We start from the raw sequence: 24,198 nt of genomic DNA, 5'->3' as shown, positions 1-24,198 counted from the left end.
TCCTGGAGTTCTGCTCTATTCTGTGTGTTATTTCTGAAAATGAATGTGCTGTATTATGTGGTCTGTGCCGTGGTGGTGCTGACAGATGTGTTTTGTTTTAAGGATATTGCCTTTTTTAATGCTTCTAATTTTATTATGGGAAACACAAGACGCTATATTCTTACCAGCTCTGTAGGTTATAGTTTTATTTGGTACAGCAATATATATTATATATTATAACTTGTTATAAATCTGCTTCTTCGTTTTTTGCATCTCCTGTTTAAGTGAGGATGCAAGCAGCGTTTTCTGTCTACTCACAGTAATTTACACTTACCTCAAACACAGGAAAAAAAAGAAGTTTATTTTTTCTCCTCTTTGAAATGATTCCTGGTTTGGTAGGAAAATGACTTCAGTTTTATCTGGACTAGTAGTTGCAAATCTTAAATGAATAACCCAATGGCCTGATTGCTTGCAAGTGTCATGATAATGGCTAATATCACTCTTCTTAGAAGCGATCAGATTGTTTTCTGAATTGCTTTGATAGTGAAGGAGTAAATTTTGTAGCTATGTGACTAAGAGAGGCCTTGGAGATGCACAGATTTTATTTTATACAAATCATTATCCCGGCAGGACTATGAGAACTTTGGTGTTACCTTGTGTCCTGGGTATTGGTGTGTGACAGTAACCAGGGTGCTTCTAGAAAACCTTCAGTCAAACGTTTTGTTACCACTTTCACCTTAATGATAAAGGTGAAAGTGATTCACCTGGTGATTCTGATTCTGGTCAAAGCAAATAATTCTTGTGTTTGTCCCCTTAGAGCCACGGAACCACAGAACATCCCGAGGTGGAGGGGAGCCACAAGGACCACTGAGTCCAGCTCCTGGCTCAAAACCAGAGAGAGATGTCTGAGAGCATTGTCCAAACACTTCTTGAACTCAGGCAGCTCGGTGCCGTGACTGCCCCCTGGGCAGCCTGTCCCAGTGCCCGAGCACCTCTGGGTGCAGAACCTTTCCCTAAGACCCAGCCTGACCCTCCTGTCCCAGCTCTGTGCCGTTCCCTCGGCTCCCGGGACCACTGCTCTTCTGCTTTCTTTGTGTGTGTATATATATACACACACGCCTAAAGCCATGGGTGTCACTAATGTCTTTTCCTCATGTTTACCTTACTCAGCAGATTCTGTAAATCTCTTCCATGTATGGTAACTTAGCAGTTTCGTTTCCTCAGTCTTTCCAGATTGTGTTCAACATCTTGGGCTATACAAAATTAAAAGCTCCCTTCTACATTAGGTGGTGTCAAAATTGTTGTTGCTCCAACTGACCGACAGGCACTTTTTTTTCCAGAGTTTTAATGCAGTGATGGAGGGTCAAAATTATTAAATCCCAGGAAAGTGGTGCTTGCAGTAACTTATTTGCTACAGTTTACTTGATCTCAGACGTTTGTTGTGTAAATCTTATGGCAAATGAGGATTGTCTTGTGCTTGGGCAAAGCCTGATGCTTCATACGCGTAAAGATTTTAGGTTGACATAAGCGTGGCTCAGCTGTACAGCGGTTCCAAATTATTTGGTGTGATTCTGGTATAAAGACAAACACTTAAAAAGTCGGGTAAAATGTCAAATGAGCCTTAATTTGTTCCAGGATCGTAAACAAGACCAAGTAGTTTCACCAGGCTGCTGAAAATCTAAATGTGACTTGTGAGCCTTGGTAGTTTTTCCCAGCCGCACCGGGAAATGCACCAGCGTGCATCTTGAGGGGAGAATAACAGTGCTGCTGAGCTTCTGAGTTTTGGGGACTGGCAGATGTGCTGAACACCTCTGCCCCTAATTTCCTTTGCCTTCTCCCTCACCTTGCATGTCTCGTGTGGTCTCTACAGGTGGCAGGCCGCATGAGAAGGTGTGCTGAAGTGTGTGCTGTGTGTTTTGTCTCCCTCGTGTCCTCTAATCTGGTGGCAGTGAAGAACCTGAAGAAATGCTACCTGGTCACTTCGAGTTTCTTAAACCCCAGAAGCTTGGTTACATGTTCCAAAGTTCATTTCAGGGCACGTGTCAGCGTTTGCTCATAAAAAGCAGATAGGATCCTTGAACTGACTTCTCAAAATCTGGCCTTTAGTGCCTAGCCTTTCAAACAGCGTTGTGCCTCCACTCCTAGGAAGCACAAGTGTAAATACGGTCCTTAAGGGAAAGGCAAACCCCAAGTAATCTAGTTATTGTAAGATCATCGGAGCCTACGTTTCTTGGTAGTGTTTCTGTAGTAAGTTTGGGTAATTTTAGCAAAGCTTTGTTTATCAGCTCAAGTTAAGTCCAGAAAAAATTGCTTTGTCTCCTTGCTGTGCTAGATCCAAAGAAGAAAGCTCACCTGTTTGTAGCTGCCAAATATCATAAACAGAGTTGCCTGATTTGTTTTAAATTTTGTGGAGTTATTTTACTTCTGTTCAGCTGCTGGCAAACCCTGAGGTTTGTGTGGTTTTCAACTTCGGTGCAAGTACACAAGTACGTAGGGATGTTACTGGGAATAAAATCTGTTTGCAGTGGAAAACTACTTGCAAGATTTTTTCCCTGGGTGGAAGGACTGCTGCTGCTCCGTGATAATGAGAAAGTTGTAGCTATTTTAGGACCGTGATGGTGCAGGTTCTTGAATTGTTCAGGGCAATATTACTTTGCAGAAACTGTTTCTGGCAACCTGCCGGTTTGTCAGAAAAAAAGAAATAATAGAAAAGGAAATATTGCATGTTCGTTTTAACTGTTTTTGACAAAGTTGTCTGCTCTTTGGAGGCAGGGGAGTCCTCCTCCTCTTTGGAGTTGTGTTCTTGTTGGATGGATGCTTTTACATGGGACCTTGTGCTTGCCTGTTGCCTGAAGATCGCAGAACTGCAGTAATTTGGGTTGGAAGGGACTGCCGGGGGTCTCATTCACCCCCTTGCTCGAAGCAAGTTCAGCTTTGAGATGAGACCCGGCTGCTTAAAGCTGTATTCTGGAGGAAGGAGACTGCAACCTCCCTGGGCAGCGTTTCACTGCCTGCCTGTGCGGTGTAAAAGTGTTGGCTTTTTCTTTGTTTTTCTTCTGCTTTATATCGAGATGGGATCTCACCGGTTCCAGTTTTTCTGTCGCATCATCCTCTCGTTTACCACTTCATGGACCTTGGCTCTGTCTTCTCAATGCCTGCTCCTCTCGTGTCCATCTGCTCGAGTCAATGTCTGGCTGGTATTGGGGTCCAAAAGCAGGCACTAAGTGCTGTCTGACAGGTGCCCTATAAAGAGAAGCTTAATTACTTGACTCAGTTTACTTAAAAAAAAAAAAAAAAATAATAAAAATCAGGGAAAGGTGGGTGTTATAAACGTACCGCTTAGTTTTGGGGTTTTTAAAGTGTGACGGGGTTTCAAAGCAACCTTTAGGTAGCACTAAAAATTCTTCCACTTATACTGGTGGAATGATTTGCACCAGCTTTTTTAATGAAAACATTTTGAATGGATTAAAAGCAACATCTGACAGACGACAATTACCTCCAATACATATTTATTGAACTTAATTAGCTCTGAATAAGTCTAATTTGCATCATTGAAGTGTCGGCAATGAAGCAGTAATTGGTTGTAACGCTATAATGAAATATTCTATAGAAATGGCAGTCAGTGAGTGAATTCATTCTCACTTAATGTTTAAAAAAATCACTCTTATGGACTGTTGGTAGAATTTCATACAAAGTAAGCTTACGTACACGGGAGCATGCACCCAAATTTCTGCTGTAAGGGCTGTGTGAATGCACGTCTCTCTTGCTGCTTTTCACTTAAATGGGAGCAGAACCTCTTCAGTTATAAAATATATAAAATAGTTTAAAACGAGCTTCTTGATAAATGCACCTTTGATCTTTATAAATAACTGCTTTTAGAAAACTTAAGCACGGATTTAGAAATTAAGGAAAATCCTCTAAACAAATGCTGGGAGTTCAGTGACAAACTAAGACAGCAATATAGAAAGTCAAACCTGCCTTAAGCTTTATAGTATGTACGATGTTGTAATGAAGGAAAAGCTGCCAAAATACCCTATTTTATAGTCAAAACATTAGTCTCCAATGTTGCAGTAGCTTTGCAGTCACAGGTAGTCTAAAACCAGTGATTTAATGTTGTTCACCAATAGCATTTCATTTAAATGGGTGGAGTTGCGCTAAAATTAGTTCAGGACCCCTCTCTTGCAGGATAAGGAGAAAGCTGAGATTAGAGGAGGCCCAGGAAGGATGTAATAACCTCAGTGTAGCAGGGCAATGCAGGCTGTTCAGCATTCAAAGGCATTCTTCTTAATTTTTCAACTTCAGGTTTCTTTTTTATTTGCTTGCGGTGAGATTTTGATGTCTTTCGGTAAGCTGTGACACTGAATATTACAGCGTTAAACACTGTGTCAGGTTTCCTGTGTATACCTTATGAAACATGGAAAATCTGGGCACCATAATGAGATAACAAACCTGTAGAAGTTAATGTCCAGGTTTTCCACTTTCTTGCTGCACGTTTCCCTGTATTGATAGAGTAACCTCAGAGGTTTTCTTTTCATCTTGCAGTTTAATCTGACCTTACTGCTCCTGTAGGACTGCTGCAGTGTCACGATGAGCCCAGCGGTGTGCAGGCTGATTTGTTGTGGTGCAGGTGTCTGTACAAACTTTTTTCATTGAATAGTAGGTAGGGAGATCTCATTTTCGGCTAGAATGTTTAGATGGTGTCATCTGTAATCCCCTAAAACGGTAACTCTCAAAGACTGGTGTACACTGTCAGCTCAGCTTGACGAAGGGTGTGTGATTAGTGAAAGGGAGGCATAACTTGGTGTGAAGTTGCTGTTTGCCTTCAAGAACGAGCATTTTCCTGGTGTGTGTTCTAGAGATCCCCTGTGCGATGTTATGAAATGATTAAAAAGATTAGTCCTGTGTCATGCAATTCTGTCCCTTAATCAATGCCATTTGAAACGAAAAGCACCACCACCACCCCCACACTTTCTCTTTTAAATCAAGGCTCTTCAGATCAGAAGGCTGGACACTCCCCCTTCTGGTGGGCTAACTGAAGTTTCAGTTTCGGAAGTGGGGGATTGTTTTTAACTGTAAAAGTACCATAGAACCGCTCTTTCCTTCTTTCCTTTTTTTTGGCTTCATCAACCAGCTGAGTGCGTTGTCACGCCTGTGATTTCTAGAACCGTGCAATAATCTTGTAGTAGCTTGTTCTTGTTTTCCTACATCAAAATTCTCAATACAAATGTTCCACATAAGTTGCATTTCCTAGCATGTGTATCCTGTCACTTAAAATAAGCACTCTGATGTCTGTTGACTTGACTAAAAATAGTGTTCAAACAACTGAATTATACCATACTGCCTGAGTTGAGAATATATGAGAACTGTTCCCAGAGCTATTAATGAGTTTCTTGTTAGATTTGGCTGCTTTTAAATAGTGGCCTTGAATTACAAGACATCGTGTCATTTTTAAAATTAATACTAGCTTGCAAGACATTTTTGGAAGCTCTTGATGTCTACCTGCAGACTTCTAACGTCTAAATGTCTTCTGTAAGCAGTGTGTATTCTAAGAGGAAGTTTAAGTCTCCAATTTGTGCTTTCTCTTCAGATACTCAGTATGGCCTCATCATCAACACCTAAATATAATTCAAACTCCTTGGAGAACTCCTCAATTAAAAGGGTGAGTGTAACTTTCATGTTTTCTATGACAGAGGTCCCAGAGATCATTATATTCCACATTTAGGTAGAAAACTGAGTATTTGAATGATTTTTTTCTTGATTTTCTTGATTATATATACACATTTTTATTGCTAGAATTTAAATGCTGTTAACTAGGCTGGTTTAAATATCTTTCAGAGTGGATGGGAGAAATATCCTCTGGAATGCAAGTTATGAGAGCCTTCTTGAAGTCAATTCTAATATACTTACTATTGTATTTGCTTTCTACATTGAAACAGTTTGTCATTCTTGCAAATTTTTGGCAATTCTGTGCTGCAATTGCCGAGTTATTTCTAGTTAGGTTTGGCTGGTTCACTTTTAAAATGTTGGTCTTTAGTGGGAAATATTCATGTTAAAGCGAGTTCACATGTGGTTGAAGAAAATGCCACTAGTTTGTGAGACAACAGAACCTAAGGTTTTAGTTATCTTTAAACATTTCTTCAAAAACAGAAATTTTTATTAGTTGTTCTTAGAGGCTACTGAATGTGCAAAGCACAAAGTAGTAGAGTTTGATATTTGTGAGTATGCTGCTTAAGTGCTTTTACTTGACTGTTTATCCAAGACAAGCAGATTTGGAAAATTAAATGTAAGAAATTTTAGAGGAAAAAATGGTACAGAAATTTAATTCCAATTTACTGTAAATATATTTAATTGTTCCTTTAGAATGAGAAGGCTTTGTCAAATAAGCACATTTTAGTCTGCTCAAGCTTTAAGTAATTAATAGTTGCAGTTCAGGATAGTCGTGTGTTCCTGTTCTGGTTCAGCATGTCAGTTTCTACTGTGGAAAACCCTGTTCTTTCCCATGCAGAAATTAAGATTTATTTTTTTAATCTGGAACTGGAAATCATTGTAAATAAAACATGATGGGCTGTTATATTTCTTTCTTTAGACTCTACAAGATGGAACTAACTGGGAAAAAAATGAAGAAATACCTCGTCTGCCAGGAGAGACTAGAGTTACGGGTAAGAGGTTATATAGCTATCTAATGCAGCGTATGTCCAAGGAGTCTGGCATACACGTCTGTCTTACTAGGTTATTTCCATAGTCTGCAGTGGTTCGGGCTGAGGGGTAAGCTATGCTAAAATGTCATGAATTAGTTTTTTCCAAGTAATCACTTTAGAGAATTTTTATCACTTACCACAGATAACTTTTTAAGTCTTTGAAATCTTGGTTTGCGTACGTGGTAGATTCTGTAATGCATAGATGTGCTAAGATATGTCATTATTGTACCTACAAACTAAGTAGTTAGTGTGTGTTTAGTGACAGGCATCCCTCTAAGCTTTTTGAAATCAAAAGATAATACATGCTACATACTATTATTGTATTGGTCTCTTGTACAGTGGTGTGCAACCTTAGCCCAAACCATGATTACCCGAGGTATAATCTTATGCTTCGTTGATAAAATATGGCACGCAGCTCGCTTTTGCACACTTGTTAGCCTTTCCATACTGTGATGTCGCATGAAAAAGATTAACGTGTTGTGTGCAGTGGTTCCTTACTTGGTGGAGGCTCTTCCTGGGCTGGAGCCTCGCGCTCTTGGACATTTGCAGTGAGGTATCAGAATGCAACTGAAAGAGGCCTTTTATTTATGAAGCTGCTTCTTGCTCCCCACGCAAGTATTTGTAAGATCAACTTGTGAACGAGACTGGCTGAGCTGAAACCAAAGTGGTGTTTCAAAGGAAGTACCTGTGTTCAATGAGGAAAGTTGTGGGGAAGGCATGGGAGGATGTGGGGCTAAGAAGAATGTTTGGTGTGATCCTGATGACAATTACCTGTGCTTTGGGGGAGCACGCTGGAGGGAGGGTGCTTGCTGTGGAAGGCAGATAAATGTTGTGGGTTAAAGAAATAGGTGGGCAGGGAGAAATACGTCATTTGTATTGCTTCACTTAAGTCTTCAATGACACTGCTTCAGTTAATTTTTTTATTTTTTTGAGTTGTGTGTGTGCTAGTGCTCATTCTTTTACTGTCCTTGCTGAAACGGTGCTGATGGCCCTGCTACAATTGATTGCCTCAAATTGAAACATAATGGTTCTCTTCAGAATGGAGAGTCCCCTAAACACTTTACAACCTGAACTACATACTTTAATACAGGAGAATTGGTTACAGGGCACTAAAAGATGTAAGAGTATCAACAAAAGGATGTATTTGTTCTGGGATGTATTTGTTCTGGGATAGTGAATAGACTAGTTCAGTAATCACAGGGAGGACTTAAATCTAGTCACTGTTCTATGTCCTGCACTGTGCCAAGAAAGAGGAAAAATACAAACGTAACTGGGGAAGGCTAGTGAAATCTGAAGAAATTCAGGCAAGTTTAGTGTAAGAAACTTTCACATTTTCTTAATAATTTAAATGGATAAAATTTAGTTTTATTACTTTAATTCATTCAGCTTTCTTCAGAGTGGCTCTCATGAGTGCAGCTGTCTTTATTTTACTGCTTCTTAATTGATGTTTTCCATCGCTTTGATTTTTCTTCTCCCAATGCTTAAGAAATGCTGCATTTCTTACAGACAAGGATGTTATTTACATGTGTCCGTTTAATGGCCCTGTTAAAGGAAGAGTATACATCACAAACTACAGGCTGTACCTGAGAAGTCTGGAAAACGTGAGTAATAAGCCACAAATAGTTCCAAGGGATGCAGGAGCCTTAAACCCTCTCCTCTTCAACCCTGCTGCCTTTGCTTTATTTTGTGGGCAGTTCATTTGTTTTTAGCTTTTGTGCATGTATGCTTGTGGAATGGCACGGGAGGCTTTTTACTTGAAATGATCTGTAACATTTGTAATAACCATATTTTAATAGTTTAATGGCTAAACAGTAATTGCCTTTGTGCCACTGAGAAATCTTTGCAAAAATGGAAGCTCCTTGAAGTTGAATGTGTTGTAAATGCATGTTTTTTTCCTCTGGTAGAGCTACAGTTTGATCGCTTATCCTGGACTGATGATACCTTTACCTTCTGTCTGTTGGAGCTTTTTTGGTAGCTGTTCTCTTCACACTTATTGTGTGATAGAACAAAAGCAGCAACTAACGATGTGCAAATAGTTCTTGAAATGGCTATCAGTAAGCCAAGATTTTGATTGTCCTTGCTATTGGAGAAGAAAAATACTTCAATTAATAGAATATCACATACAGTAGTAGTGTGTTCAATAAGTAGCAATATAAAAGAAAATAAAATGTACTTATCTGTTTGCATATTTTTTAATAAGGTTTTAGCATTATTGAAGTGAGGCCGTTTTGGTTGTAACTAACTTTTTAGTGGTATTTTTCATTTTGTTTAGTTTTATTCTGTATGTCAATAAAGTAGTCATAGCTAGCAGAGGGAATCAGAAGTATGCAACAGACAGCATCGTTCAGGGTGTCGCCATCTTTTTTCCTGCATACTCGGTCTTAGGGCATGAAATATTTCCATTACTTGTACAATTGGATGATTTTCAGGGAATGTACAGACTTTGTGATGTGCTAGGAGGGGACACTCGATCAAAACCAGAAACCTGATTTTTGCTTCCTCCATGTATTTCATTCTATTGTGGTGTGCATAAGAACATTTTCCCTGAGTCATCTTCTCAGGTTAATCCTCTCCTTTCCCTAAATTTCATTGCAGGATCCTGTCGTGGTATTGGATGTTCCATTGGGTGTAATTTCAAGGATTGAAAAAATGGGAGGAGCTTCAAGCAGAGGAGAGAATTCCTACGGATTAGATATAACGTGTAAAGTAAGACTTTTCAATAATTCATTAGGAAATGAAATCTACAGGTTCCCTTTCTCGCTGCTTGCCTACTTACAGGAATAAAAACCGTATACTCCTCATAGCTGAATTTTAAAAGATTTTTGGAAGTGGTCAGGGAATTATTTTTATATGAAGGGCTACTTACTATCCTCTCTGTGTGAGGAGAGCGATTGGTTATCTCTTCCTAATTGCTGATTGACAAGAGATTTTGCATGGCAGTATTGTTTTAAGGCATTGTTCCTTCATCACTTCATTATTTCATTAGTTCTAAAAGTAATTTTTTTTACAAACCTAAGATCTTTGAAGAACAACTCAAATGGGTTTTGCAAGCTGGAAAGGCAGTGAAACGCTAACGTAACATCTGTCTTTCCTTAGTCTCACAAAAAATTGTGTTACCATGAATAAATATGGTCATGGGGGAATTCCCAGTGGATAATCTAGGATCCTCTGTTTGACTCGTTAATAGAATATGTATGCACACTTTGTTCTCACTAGTTCATGTGCAGATTGCTTATTTTTGAAGTTAGTGATGAGAAAACAGCTAGGGACAATGTAGTCTGCTACAGATCAGTGGCAAATTTTCACTTGGAAAACATAGGGTAAATCCCATCCTGTAAATGTTCAGTAGCCTATGAGACTTCTTAGTGAATCGGATACAGTCACCCCTGATGGCTTTATGCCAAAGGAGTGTTTGCACCACACAGAACGTGGTGCTGCATTACTGGTAGAATTCTTAAGCTCTCTTCTATTTTGTGATATAAGAAAGAAAACTGAACATTCACAACTGTTTGAGGTGTGTGGCAAGCAGATTATAAATCGTATTTAGTGTATAATATAGGATTTGTACATCAGAAAAAAATACAGCTTTGGTTCACTTAAAGCACAATGCCTTTGTTTTAGGATATGAGAAATTTACGGTTTGCATTAAAGCAAGAAGGGCACAGTAGAAGAGATATATTTGAAGTCCTCACAAAACATGCTTTTCCCCAGTCACATAACCTGGTAAGTTATGTCATTTATATTACTGAGTCATTTTAATGCAGATTTCTTGCCAATTAGCTTTAAGTGTTTGACCTACTAATGGACATCATAGCTGCTTAAAAAGAGTAACAACAGATTTCTTGTGTCAGTATAAACTGTAGAGAATTAGTGCTTTTATTTTGTGCCCTTAAAACGCTTGTATCTACGTATTTGTAAAATTATGGATGCTTTATGTTATACTTCAAGTAAACTACTGAGCACCTCTGGTCCATACAGATATCATTGCTTTAGAGGCTGCAAGTTATCCTTCTTCGTTAAGAAATATAATAGTACATGCCTTGCTTGACTTCTTGAAAACATTGAACTCTTGGGCAGTCTCCAAGGCAATGATAAATGTGAATCACAGAGCTTTACTTCAGGACAAGAAGACATGGTAAGACAACACCTGCTTTATCTGTAGTTATTGATGAATAATATCGGACAGCTAATACAGTAATAAGTTTGCACAGATTTATTGAGGGTAAAATTAAAAAAACAAACACATCCTATGGAAGGAATTGAGCTAAACTTTAAAATGAGCTAAGCAACTGCATATTTTTGGTGTGCTTTCAGTATATTTCAGCCAGTAGTTTAAACTGATCCTGCCAAAAGTGAGTGTTTCTGCATGGTTGTAAGTTTCTGAGGCTGTAGGGTGAACCAGCTAGGGAACTGAAATGGATGAAAGCTAAGCAAGGAGGAAAAAAAAAATAAAAGCTTTACCCTGAGTCATTTCCTTAGTCTGGTTAGCTTAGCCTGAGTATGGGGGTGGAGGGCGAGGACATCTGTGGATGCTCCTTGCAGATGGATGTGAACGAACATGAAAATGTTCTGCCTCTTACTGTGGCTGTTTTAAAACAGGGTTTTGCTGGCTGAGTATGAGTATGTCTGGGCTGTGCATGACACTAACGCTTAGTGGCCAGCAGCTGGCAGGGAGATCTTTTAAAAAGATAGTGCTGTGGCTTGGACCAGATGATCCTAGAGGTCTTTTCCAACCTAAATAATTCTATGATTCAAATGACAGCTGGGTGAAGATGGCAGCTCTCTGCTACTGAAACGCTGGAGTCTTGCTGTTCTCTGGTCGTCTTCGTTCTGCCTTCTAGCCACGTGGTTGGTTCTTCTCCTCATGCCAAACTGACAGTTGTATAATCACAAAGTAAGCCAGTGTAGCTCACTTACCCAGAACAAAATGTTCTGTTTTCTGAGTTAGCGTTGTGCCATTTTTAATAATTTGACGAGACCTGGTTTGTAATTAGTACGTATCAGAACCAGTGCAAGAGAGGGGTGCAAGTGATACAGGGTGCAGGCAGGAGAAAAAAAGAGAAGACACCCTGGTTTTTTTTTAGCAGTGTTAGCTGGCAATTTAGCAGTTTAGCTGGTAATTTTGCTCAGACCACGTTGTGGAACTGCACCCTGGGTCTTTGAGTGGTTCAGCAGCACTCATGCTCTGCAGTGGAAAGAAGGTGTCATCAGGACCGTAAAGATTAATATTGCTTCTGTTTTCTTTGTGGTATCCCATTCTCAGACAAATGGTAGGTAAATACAGCCTGAAATGTTATTTCTGAATGGAGTGTGCTTATTAATTTCAAGATTTTTCTCCAGAATCATCAGACCACCAGTGTTTGAGAACCTAGAATAAGTAACAAGCCTGTTCTCAACCATTCACCAGTCTCAACATTGTCTCTTGTGCTTACTTGTAGAAGCTTGTTCTTGGCTCTCTCCAGTTTTAGCATAGGTCAGGTTCAGATCTCCTGGAGTCACTAACATAATACAAAATCTAGTAGCTCATCCGGCTGACAGTTCAGCTGCTATGGAACAAACGTGCTGTTTATAATCTTCTCTTGCATTTGTAGTATGCTGCTAATTGGAAGCCTATGCTGAAATAGTGTTTTTAAACATTTAAAAAAAAAAAAAAAAACACAAGCCAACCTTATGTATTTGTAGTACCCCACAAAAGCTGAGATATTTAGTCTGCAGTTTAGTTTCTGAACAGCAGCTGCTCCACTTCCTCTTAGCCTGATACTACGTCATCTTTTTTATAAGATTATTCACTGTCATAATACTTGCATGATACGTATTTACTTCTAACCGCGATAGCTGTGTGGGAGAGACAGTGGTAGTCATGCTGTCTGACTTCCCCCTCTCTCACTCCTGCTATAGCTGGTTTTCCTGGTGATTTAAAGCGTCTGGGAGTCAGATTATGCCACTGTTGCTGTTGGATCTGCAAGGATGACTTTAGATAGCAGTGAGACCTGGTATAGGGGCCTATCTGATGGAGCACAAGCAAAAAATACCTTGACCCAAGGCTTCATTCTGAATAACTTCTGCCAGTCTCGGTGCAATAATGGTAAACTTAGCGTTTTCAGAAATTATTAGATGTTAATTATGTAAATACTACGTCATCTGATTTTAGTTTTCAGATGAACAGGTAAGATGTAGCTGGCTGAGTTGTAGTAATAGAATGTTAAAGTCAAGGATAATATCTTTATTTTCAGACACACTGAGAAATGTCAACCTTTTCACTGAGTAAAAGTGTCATGATTTATAATGTATAAAAAGTATAAACCAGGAAGTTAGAAATAGGAAAAAAAAAACCACTCTTTTCATGTTTAACTCTTATTCTAGCTTTGTTACTTTATTCTCTTGTAATGTATAAAGTGAAAAAAAGAACATTTTAATAAATTGTTATATATATATATGTACTAAAATTCTATAAATAAATATATAACTATTTGTAGACTGCCTGCCAAACTGTCTTGTCAGGTGGTAGCTGCTCTTTCCTTTATCTTGCAGAACTAGGTTGTGTTGTGAGTAACCAGTATATCATGTTATTTTTTTGTGCAAAATGATAACGATGAAGTTGAATGTTGAAGGCAAGTACTTGGTCTGTAGGAGGACTGAAAAAGAGGCTGTGTGTTTTGAAACTGAAGCTTAGCACCTGCAAGGAAGTAAACAGAATTACTTGCACAGTGAAGCATAAAAAGTAGTTTACCAAGAAAGTTACAAGATTGGAAGCCTTTTTTTTTAAAGTGAAGTATTTTTTGTGCTTTTAGACCATGGATCTGCAACGAAATCCCTGATTTCATTATATGCAAAGATATTTTAATTGCTTTTGCAAAATTTTAACTGATGTATCATGTTTTACTTGTTCTTACGAGCTACAGGTATTGATAAGTCATAAGCCTTACATCCCACAGATTTCTGAGCAGTTATTTAATATGCTCTTTTATTTCTTACGTCTTTAATTCTTTCTTCAATTTCTTCTTTCCGTTTCCCATGGTAGCTGAAAAAAGTTGAAACTGATCTCTTTTGTGCAATGAGTTAAGATTTAGAGTAGCAACCAGATTAAGTGTATAGAACACAATGTACACATGTGTACACAATGTATACATACTGTATACAGTTTTTGTTGTAATAGTCAGCTCTTGCAGAAGAAATAATTTTATTCTATTTTTAGATACTGTTCTGTTTTTAAGTGCTGTTTTTGTTGGATTTACTTATTCAAGAGTTCGCTCTCAGAATTGCTCCTGTAAAAATCTGAGCCCAAGCTTTGTTCCACTTTCACATCCATTGTAGTGTTCTCTTATTTGTTAGACTTCAGATTTTTGATATGATGCACAGTACTGATTTATTTATTTTTATCTTTTTCTTGAGCAACAGAGGAAGAATTTGTACTACCTGGAATGTCAGGAGAACTTACAAAGCTTAATTGTCAAATCTAATAGTTGTGGGTTTTGTGGCTCTGAAAGGTTTTGTAATAGGTGTGCTAAAGTTGCCGTAGCTAAGTGTTTAAAATGAAACAAGCCGTACATAGTAGGACTGCGTTCTCTTGGAAAGGATTCTGTCCATCCCCTAGAATGTTTATTTCTAGTTTGGAGCAGCACCTTCTTGATTTTTCTGTAAAATCTATGTAAGAAGATAGGCATTTATGTATTTTATTTGTCACTTATTAAGCTGGGCAATTTATAAATCATCACTAGGAAGCTTGCTAACATACTCATGGCTTTGAGACATGTTTAAAGCATTGTGTTATTATTCCAGTGTTTCTGAATCCTAAGATTCTCCTTTGTCTCTTTGGTTTCTTGGTGAATTCTTAGCATAGTTTGCTATCTGGGATATAGCAAATCCCTTTGGGGAGGAGAGGAATTTTCTTGCATGTAGCTGTTTATTAATAGCTGAGCAAATCAGTTTCATCTACAGTTGTAGATAGCAAGATTCCTGGTTTGCAGTAAAAAAAAAAAAAGGCATTTTTTTCTGCTTACTTTCTGATACTTGCATATACTTCTAGTGGAATGTTTTTTTGTGATGCATTTGATATCTGTCTCTTTCATATTTCCTTTCTTTGTCTCTGCTTCCAGCCCACCTGATAGCAGTCTCCTTAACCAAAAGAATCTGTAATATTCACTTACACTGAAGGCTTAACCCTTTAAAAAAGGGGAAGACATCCAGAATATGCAGCTTGGGAATGCTTTGTTTACTTTTACAAACTTGCCAGTGAATGTACTTGCTATAAAATACTGATTTCATTTAAAATTCTAAAACTAGTGGGAAAAAATATCGTGTGTGCAGTAACTTCCTTTTGAGATGCTTGCTGGTTTGAGATATGTGACGAAAAGCCTTCCTTCCAGAGGGATTCAGTTTTGTACTTTGATTGATGCTGCTTACTGTTTAAACCATTGTAACTTACTAGGCTAACCAGACTTGCCTTAAACCATTGCTACTGCCTTCATAAGATGTAAAGAAACCTCCATCTGTGCTTACGGTGCATTCACGAAGCATTGCTTTACATCTCTAGATGTAATCATGGCACCCTAAAACCATGTTTTTTCCCTCTTTTTGCCAAGTTTCCTGCATTTCTGATTTGTTCAGGTCCACTCCTGTGAAAACAATAGTTTTGGGATATTCTGTTTAACGTTCATTTTCTTCTGTTAATGTCTCTGAGTAGCTAGGAGACCTTCAGCTTTGTTGATGCAAGTGAGCCATGAAAGCTCTTGAATGCTTTCTGTTCTGACTGTTGCTGCTCCGTTAGCTCAGCGCAGCAAATTCCCTTCTGCTGTGTTTTGAAACAACTTAGTTTCATGCTCCAGTTGGCATCCAAAGAATTCATAAGCCACCAAAATCAATTTTCTCAATGAGGCAGATTCTTAAAATAAACATTGTTTTGGCTTTCATGATAAACTGTAAAAACAAACCAAGCAAGAAAAGGTTAGCTGGGCAGTACAGCTCACGTGGAATGGGTTGGAAGGAGAAGGAAAAACAAGCTAGAAGGTATGAGGAAGTTGTTAGAGTCCTCTGCGAGGATGCTGTGTTTTATAAATCAGTCTCAAGAGTGGGTAATGAAGCAAGACAAAAGTAAATGGTATAACCCACCAGCAACATGCTTTGTTTCATTTTCACTGGCCTCTTTTCGATCTTCATGGAGTTTTACAGTAAAGCAGACTTCTGTTAGAAAGGAGCAATTGAAGACGGGATGCAGAAAGAAGGCTGCTTCCTAATGGCAGTGAACAGTGTTTGAAACATATTTACAATTCCAATTCAGCATCTATCATTTTGAGCAGTATTTGCAGCTGTACCTATTGGAGAAATTTTAGTGAGAAGACAACAGTTTGTTTAGTGAGGATTAAATACAGGAACTGATATAAATTATTTTAAAACATTTCACCCTCCTGACTGTAAACTAAAAAATCCCACAGTTTAAGTGTTGTAATTTTTATGCACTTTTTGTCATTTCTTGTTTAAGCATTGCCACACTTCCATTATTTCATTAATGCATTTGTATTGTGTATTAATTCTTACCTTTTGCTTTACCATCTACCGTATCAGATTTAAATGGGATGGAGTGGGTTTGGTATGAACGTCGGTCCCACTTTGTGGTAGGCATTAGGGTGTAACTGATGATGAGTAATGAGCCTTCATATTTGCCACCTTCGGTCAGTTTGCTGTAATAAGCTTCTCTTACATCCTACAGCTTTTTTTTGCATTTGCAAATGAAGAAAAGTTTTCAGAGAATGGCTGGATGGTGTACAATCCAATGTCCGAATACAGGAGACAGGTAAGCTATGAAAGCCGCAGTTGTGTGGTGCTTTCATGGAGTTATTTTTTGTACATATCACTTGTCAGCTGTTTTGCGGGGGTGGAGGGCAGCTGAGGACTGGAGAAGATAGAAATGCAAGTTAAAGTAGGTAAGGAAACAAAACACTGGAAGAGTTTTTGTGTTTTAACAACAACAAAAAAAAATGTCACAGGAAGGTAGTCCCTGCTCTTTGAAGGAAATTTTTGATACCAGTTACAGTACGTCACTGTTAAGTGGGTGGTGGTGGTGGAGAATGTGACAAATATGTAACAACAGTGTCCTAAATATAGATTTGATTTAGTCTGATTCTTCAAGAAGTTTAATAATAATAAAGGCTTATTTCAGAAATAGAATTACTTTACAGAAGTTATTTATATGTTAATCAGTTTTCTCTTTAGATGATCGTGGAAAAATGTTAATGAAAGAGGATAACATTATTTAATTTTAACATTTCTCACTATTAGACAATTTGTTTATCGCTTTAAATACTACAGTTAGAATGTCCTTGCTTTTTTTCCCTCTCTAATTGTTAATGGACTAAAGTGTATCCCAACTTCCACATGATCCGTTTGGTTCAAGGTAGAGGCCCCAAACCCCCCCAAAAAGTAAAATACAAACACCCGCGCAAACCCCATTGTGTGTGGAGAGCTTATCAGTCTTGCTCAATTTCCTGACTGCTGTTTTTGAAATACTTTACTGAGCAGACTGCAACCAGAAGTTTGTTAGTGGAAAGGCTGTCTTGAATCTCCCTTTTTTTTTTTTAATTGAAGGCAGCATCAGACTACAAGGAAGAAAGGCTGAGATCAGACTTCCTCCCCCTCTTTTCAGGGCCGTAATCTCTTTTCAGCAGGCGAAATGGAAAGGCAGTGCTTTGAGGGAGGAGAGAAATTTTCTTTCCCTAGTTCTGTGGTTGAAGAAACTTCTCTACTAGTTTAGATATTGTTTTGAAACTTGTGAGGACAGAATTGTGCATGTAAAGAGTATACGTGTAAGATACGTAGCTAAGACCAAATCCATCAGCAGTGGGCTGTTTTCTGTGGTCTTGTAATTTTTTTCTTCTATTGTTTTGAAATACTACTGTAGTTAGTTTGAGTTGGTAGCTTGTTGCCACCATGTGGCCATAATATCATGTAAAATTTGAGAGCAGAATTACTAGTTGTACAGGCAAAAATATGTTGAAAAACTTTGTGTTGCCTTTTAGGGACTGCCTAATGAACGGTGGCGAGTAACTTTTATTAATGAGCATTACGGACTGTGTGACACATATCCATCACTCTTAGTAGTGCCATATAATGCAACAGATGAAGATCTCAAGAAAGTTGCTGCCTTTAGGTCCCGAAATAGAATTCCGGTGAGTACTGCGTGATGAAAGTTGTCTTAGAGCGTAGCTAGTTTTGTTTCCAAACAACTTTTTGCTGAACATGACACAGAGGATGCCTTTTTTATGGAAATGGTTACAGCAAAGTTGTTTTGACTGACTGATTTTTTTGTCTATTTGAAACTAGTGTGATGGCCAAGCCTCATTTCCTACAACAATTATGCATTCCAACTGTGTTGGTTTTAACTTGACTTTTCTAGTAACAACTGCCAGCATTGCAGATTCCCTTTTCTTAATGAAGTATGAGCCTAGGACTGCCATCTGTACTAGTTTATTGACTATTGTTGCATGCGCGTAAAAAGTGATAGCAAGTGTTATCCTTCTCATGTGTAAGCAAACTGCATGGCATTTAAACGTAATTCCAGTGGTCTCTACTAAAACAAAATTTTGTGCATAGTCGCCATAGTGAATTTTTGGGATTTTTAGTTCTATGCTATTTTAAATCAGGCTGTGGAATTGAAGATAAACCCATTTGACTCTCTGGGTATGTTTCTGTAACTACAATTCTTTGAGGTAAGAGAATTTTTATGTAGCAGCTCTTTACAACACTGTAAAAAATATTATTTTGTAGTACAACACAATCTCTTATCTAATGTTTCACCTTGGCAAACTTGCAGAAGGTTTTGGATTCTTAGCCAGTATCAGAAAGCTGCCTTGTATCTCACTTGATATCAAACAGATGGGAAATTCAAAATGATAAATATTTGTTAGATGGTATTCACTGGCAGCCTAGGAGTCATATATTTACTGTATATAGACACATGCGTATGTGTAGTATATAATATGCATATAGGTTTAATATATATGTTAAACTGCTCTTCATTGTTTATATATATAGAATGTGTGTGTTTGGATGGTTCTTATAACCTAGCTGTATCTTCTGTATTGTCTCAAAACACATGGCAAGTCTTTTATACAGCCTGTAAAGTAATAGTAATTTCCTTGGTAATAATAGTTATTCTTGATGGGAAGTAACCAATCCTATTCACGCTCACACAGACTAATTCTGTTTCTAGACGTACAACTAAGGTTCGTATTTCAGCAGTGAATACTTTTGGAAGATTTTTTTTTGACTACTTATGTTCTTTCTTCATGTAACTCACAGCTTTGTCAAACTCTGTGAGAATATTCTACCTTCAGAGTTAACCAGGATAAACTATTACCTGCTTCTTAGGGTACAAATCTTTAATTTCTTGCATGGCAATCTGTCCCCAGGGCAGCTCTAGCTCAGAAAAACAATAAATGCAGCAGACGCTTTGCCCCAGTACCTCCTAATTGTAAAGAGGGCTGAGGAACAAAATCCACTTCAAGGAGAAAGGGAAGCATTCAGGCTACTGCAGAAAGGTTCAACTTTTCTTCCTTATGCAAAAAAAAAAAAGTGTGTGTGTGTAGGGTTTCCTGTAGCATTGGAACATATTAGTCGTAGTAGCTACAGTGAGTTCATTCTTCTGAATTGTTTCTTCGTTTCAGCAGGCATTGCTGTGTTTTTTTCCAGTTTGCTTTTCAGAATTATTTGTGCAACTTGAGACTTGCAGGAAAAATGAAATGCACTGGATTCTTCAAGCACATAAAATTTCAGTAAGAGTTGAGTATGTAACAGAATGAACCTTTAGAGATTATTATTAAATTTTATGAAAATAAATAGGAAGAATTTGAGATGTTTGGGAACTAATTTTTTAAGAAATAGAATTAAAGTGTTAATTTTCCTATTATCTGTTTTAAAGAATGTAACTTAAGTTGCGGCTTTTAATGAAATGTATTTCTTCCATTGTGTTTTTGGCATGTGACTAGGTCCTGTCTTGGATTCATCCAGAGAACCAAGCTGTTATTATGCGCTGCAGTCAGCCTCTGGTTGGAATGAGTGGGAAGAGGAATAAAGACGATGAAAGATATCTTGATATCATCAGGGAGGCTAATGGACAAATATCAAAACTGACCATCTATGATGCTAGGCCCAATGTCAATGCAGTTGCAAACAAGGTAAATGGATGCTTAATTGTTATTTGTGAAGGGGGGTGTGGTGAGGACTTAAATCTCAAAGTTTTCTTTGAGGAGGTTTCTCAGAACAGTAAAAGCCTTGCTATAGGTAAACTTACTTAAGCAAATATGTATATTCACCTGATCAAATAATGAGTATCAAGGCCATGAAAGAACATGCACACTTAGAGTAGGTCAAAAGCAGAGTTTTAGGATCATATGTGGATTTGGAGACGCTCTCTACCCTGTCTCTTATCAGTCCAGCACAGACCTTAGTGTGGGGCTGAAATCAGGTACGATTACTCTGTAGAGTGTTTTCGGCCAATTGAGGTAGACGTGGGCAAAGCTGTAGAGCGTGTCTTCTCGTAGCAATGATGGGGCGCCTGGGTGCAAGCCACAACTCGTTTCCTGGAAAAGCTGTGCGTAAAGCCAAGTTCACTGATAAGCATCCTGTGTTTGGTTCTCCTTAACTATGACGTGAACCACTTCAGTCCTATGCAGACATCCAGTAAATAAAGAGAAGATGACAATTAATGACAAAATGATAATTAATTTAACTTTTGGGCTTGCATTCTAAAGAGTATGGGCATAGCCATGGATATGAGAGTATGGTACATAGCCATGTACCAGCTGCTCTCCCTGTGTCTGGGATAGTCCCTTGCCCACTGAACTTGTGGCACAAGTGAAGTGAACAAGCTCTTTGGTACTTAGTGAAGTTGTGAGTCTGTGCAGTAAAGAGCACTAGAGAGATTAACTCAAGAGGGCTTGAGATCTTAGCAAAATGATGAGCATGCTTACCTGGGAAAAAAATGAATTTAGCTTCTGAATATTTTTTTGGCATAAAATACTAATTTAGTGGAATGAATCCTCTCCAATGTTTGTGCTGAAAGAAATAGGAAATGATAAAGCTTGTTTGCCTCTAGGAGGGTCGCATGCAACGTAAACGTTAAGTTGCTTCAGAATTCAAGTGCACCTGTGATGTTAGGGTTTTGCTCTCTTTAACTTAAACACACGTCTATACCTTTTACAATGTCTTCTCTGTAATAGAGAATACAGTTCATTGAATAAGTAATAAGGCTCGTTTCATCTCTGAAAGAACGTATGGTATACTGTGTCCCAGGGGGTGTTTAGCTAGGTCTTAATCCGATGGATTGTATTCTGAGGGTATACCTCCATTGCTTGTGTTTTACTCTACAAATTACATTATGTCCTCTATACGGTGAATTTTTATGGGTGAACAAAAGATCCCATTTTTGTTACAGATGTGTAATCCATCTGTTTGCCTTGTGGAAGGAATGTCAGTTCTTACAATTAACTTAATTTTTTCCCCAGTTCTTAGACAAACTCAAATATTTACCGTAGATGTTTCAAAGGTGCATTACGGCCAAACTTCCTACATGCACGCATCTTACTGAAGATGTGTGCACATTTTTCAGCTTTTTAGATGGTTTGTATTTCACCCATGTGTTTTAATTAACACCTGACATGATTAAATGTTTCATACTCAGACTTAAAATCTGTAAGGTACATTTCTGGATCTGAGAAACAGTGACTTAAAGTGCAAGTCAATGCTGATCTGGAAAAAAAAAGTTATTTCTTGAATAGCTGTGAAGCTTAGCGTGAGCAAAATGGGGCTGCACTACTTGTACATTGCAGTGTTCTCAGGGCTGTGGTCAAGACCACTCAGTCAGGAGGAGCTGCTGCAGCCCTAATGCTAAAATTGCAATCGTTCCCTACCAGGGCTTCAGAATACTCAAAGGAAATAGAAAAATACAGTCATTACTGCCTTTAGCAGAGAGCCTGGCAGCTCTGAGAATATCCCCACTTGTGAGGAAAGAGGTGGAGAGCATAGAATAGAGATGTGGTGCTACTGTATAGAAATGTAAGTGGTACCAACGGGAAAAGGCTATACCGTACTTTAGGTTGCCTTCTGATGTGTAGTTGGTGGCTGTAATGTCTTAGAGAGACAGGAATTATTTATCACAACTCATGGCATGGCATGTTTTTCCCGTCTGTAGGAGATGCTGTGATTTTGCAGCTATCTTCAGAAAACCTCATCAGTGGTATTGTCCTAAAATACGTGTGGTTTTTATCTTTCCTCCCTTGTGAGCAGACACATCCTCTGCTATCCTCCTCGGGTAGCAACAAAATGCTCGGAGAGCAGCATTACAATAGACTTGTTTTAAATTTCTTAATGATCTAATGTTTAGTCTTCAACAGTAGAAATTGATGGTAGGAAAGTTACTTTAAAGTATATGTAAAGTATACATAAATATTTTTACTAGTTTAAGAATCCTAGCATTGGCCTTTAAGAACTTAACTCTTAAGTGTAGCTTGTATTTAACCTTAACTCTAAAATGTAATTCTACTTGGCCAAAAATTTTATTGTTTTTATCTATTTAAATATCAGTTCAATTTTAGTAGTAAATAACTAGGCAGTTTAAGCCCAGGAAAAATTTTTTGATAGCGAGTTTGCATTGGTAAATGTGAAATTTACTCTGGTTTAAATTAATGGTGTACAGAAATAGACACATCCTTTTGACTGCATTTCTGCCTAATTAGTATAAAAACAAACAAATGAGCAATTTTATTTCCAGAAAGTGCTGATCTAGTATGTTACAAGTAATTGCTGTTTTGTGTGATGTACTCTACGTTTTAATTTAACCTTTTTAATTTGCCTGGAAAGTTGATTTCTTTTGTGTTCAGAATTATAAGCTTGTTTAATCCCTGATGGGAAAAGTGAACAGAAATGAAGAAAAAATATTGACAATATAATGTCAGACAAGGAAAAACTGTTTACCACCATTAAATCTCTAAAGTAATAAGGAAGGTATAAATGTCCTTTGATTTTCAAAACAACCCTGTCCTTCTGTCCTGATATGTGTTAGTCCCTTACCTAGCTGGTTCAATCCTATTCAAAGGCTTCCAGGCCCAAAAGTGCAAACAACCTTTTTAGTGTAAATTTAAAATAATTCATTTTCCTTTTTAGGGTGACTCCCTGATGTATTGAAAGGAACTAGGCTAGCTGGATCAACCTGAACGTCTTTCTGGCCCTCTGCTATATTTAATATACTTTGTCTTTTTGGATGAACGGAAGCTGCTGAGTATTTGTTTTCTGCAGCATTTGCTCCTCCAAAGCTTTCATCCGTCTTAAACGAGAGCAACAAACAAAATGAAATTATACTTTATTTTCTAGTTAGGCGTCATAAATTGTCAGTCCGTTCTCCCTCTTTTTAAATGCTGGTACAACAATATAGGACTAAAGTTAATTCTACATCTCTTGTTTGTAGGCGACTGGGGGAGGATATGAAAGTGAAGATGCATATCCCAATGCAGAACTTTTCTTCTTGGACATTCACAATATTCATGTCATGCGGGAGTCTTTGAAGAAGTTGAAGGACATTGTTTATCCTAACGTGGAAGAATCACACTGGTTGTCGAGTCTGGAATCAACCCATTGGTTAGAACATATAAAGGTAATTTTTTAATACTTATTTAAAATTGTAATTTACTAGTTGACCTTTGAACCTCTTGTATCAAGTACATCTGTACAAAAATATTGGAGTATTATGCAATCAATCCTACTTAATATTTTTATTTTAAGTTAATATTTGGAAAATAAGCCTATTAGAGGGATAGAAGTGCCTTTTTCTAACAACTGAGATGCTTCAGTAATTTAGTCCAAAGAAAAGAACCAAATGAAATACAGAATTTTGGAGAGTAATTCCTATGGTAAATCTTCTTTTTCTGTTAAAAAAAGAAGCTTATGTTCTTCAGTTTATCAAGGTTACTGTTTTCTGCCCCATTTTTAAGAATTTGCTCTGAGATGAATTAGATCTTACTAAGGGATTAGGGAACCAATCTGTTCCTCTATTTTTATACAAGAAATTTACTTGATCTCCTACAAGATTCTTTTCCAATGAACTATGCCATGCTCTGTATGTCTTTTAATGGAAACAGTATCAATTTAGATACTCTGTAGATACAATGAAATCAATTTATTTTTGTTAGCATGGTAAGAATGGTAACACTAATCTACTTTATTGTTTGGTGTCTGTTAGCTTGTCTTGACAGGAGCTATTCAAGTGGCGGACAAGGTATCCTCAGGGAGGAGCTCTGTGCTGGTTCACTGCAGTGATGGCTGGGACCGGACAGCACAGCTAACGTCGCTGGCTATGCTGATGCTAGACAGCTACTACAGGACAATTGAAGGCTTTGAAGTTCTGGTGCAGAAAGAGTGGATAAGCTTTGGACACAAATTTGCATCGGTAAGAATTGGAAGATAATTGCGAGGGCTATGCAACGTTAATGTTACAAAACGTTTCCAGTGTTAAATTACTCGTTGCGACAGGGTC

General features: G+C 38.0%; 1 protein-coding gene across 5 annotated transcripts in view; it reads left to right on the top strand.

Annotated features, from left to right (window-relative positions):
- Nucleotides 1–24,198, top strand: part of MTM1 (myotubularin 1) — a 39,944-nt gene that overhangs the window by 5,624 nt on the left and 10,122 nt on the right. For all 5 annotated transcript variants that reach the window (XM_048078124.2, XM_048078098.2, XM_067005003.1 and 2 more), the window contains exons 3-12: nt 5,567–5,638; nt 6,566–6,638; nt 8,184–8,278; nt 9,273–9,383; nt 10,299–10,400; nt 16,384–16,467; nt 17,690–17,839; nt 19,658–19,846; nt 23,134–23,319; nt 23,905–24,111. In XM_048078124.2, the coding sequence (XP_047934081.2) occupies nt 5,567–5,638; nt 6,566–6,638; nt 8,184–8,278; nt 9,273–9,383; nt 10,299–10,400; nt 16,384–16,467; nt 17,690–17,839; nt 19,658–19,846; nt 23,134–23,319; nt 23,905–24,111 (1,269 nt within the window). The remainder of the gene's footprint in view (nt 1–5,566; nt 5,639–6,565; nt 6,639–8,183; nt 8,279–9,272; nt 9,384–10,298; nt 10,401–16,383; nt 16,468–17,689; nt 17,840–19,657; nt 19,847–23,133; nt 23,320–23,904; nt 24,112–24,198) is intronic.

The sequence above is a fragment of the Anser cygnoides genome, chromosome 13, assembly GCF_040182565.1.
Source record: "Anser cygnoides isolate HZ-2024a breed goose chromosome 13, Taihu_goose_T2T_genome, whole genome shotgun sequence".
Lineage (NCBI taxonomy): Eukaryota > Metazoa > Chordata > Aves > Anseriformes > Anatidae > Anser > Anser cygnoides.
This window is presented reverse-complemented; position numbering and strand designations above follow the sequence as displayed.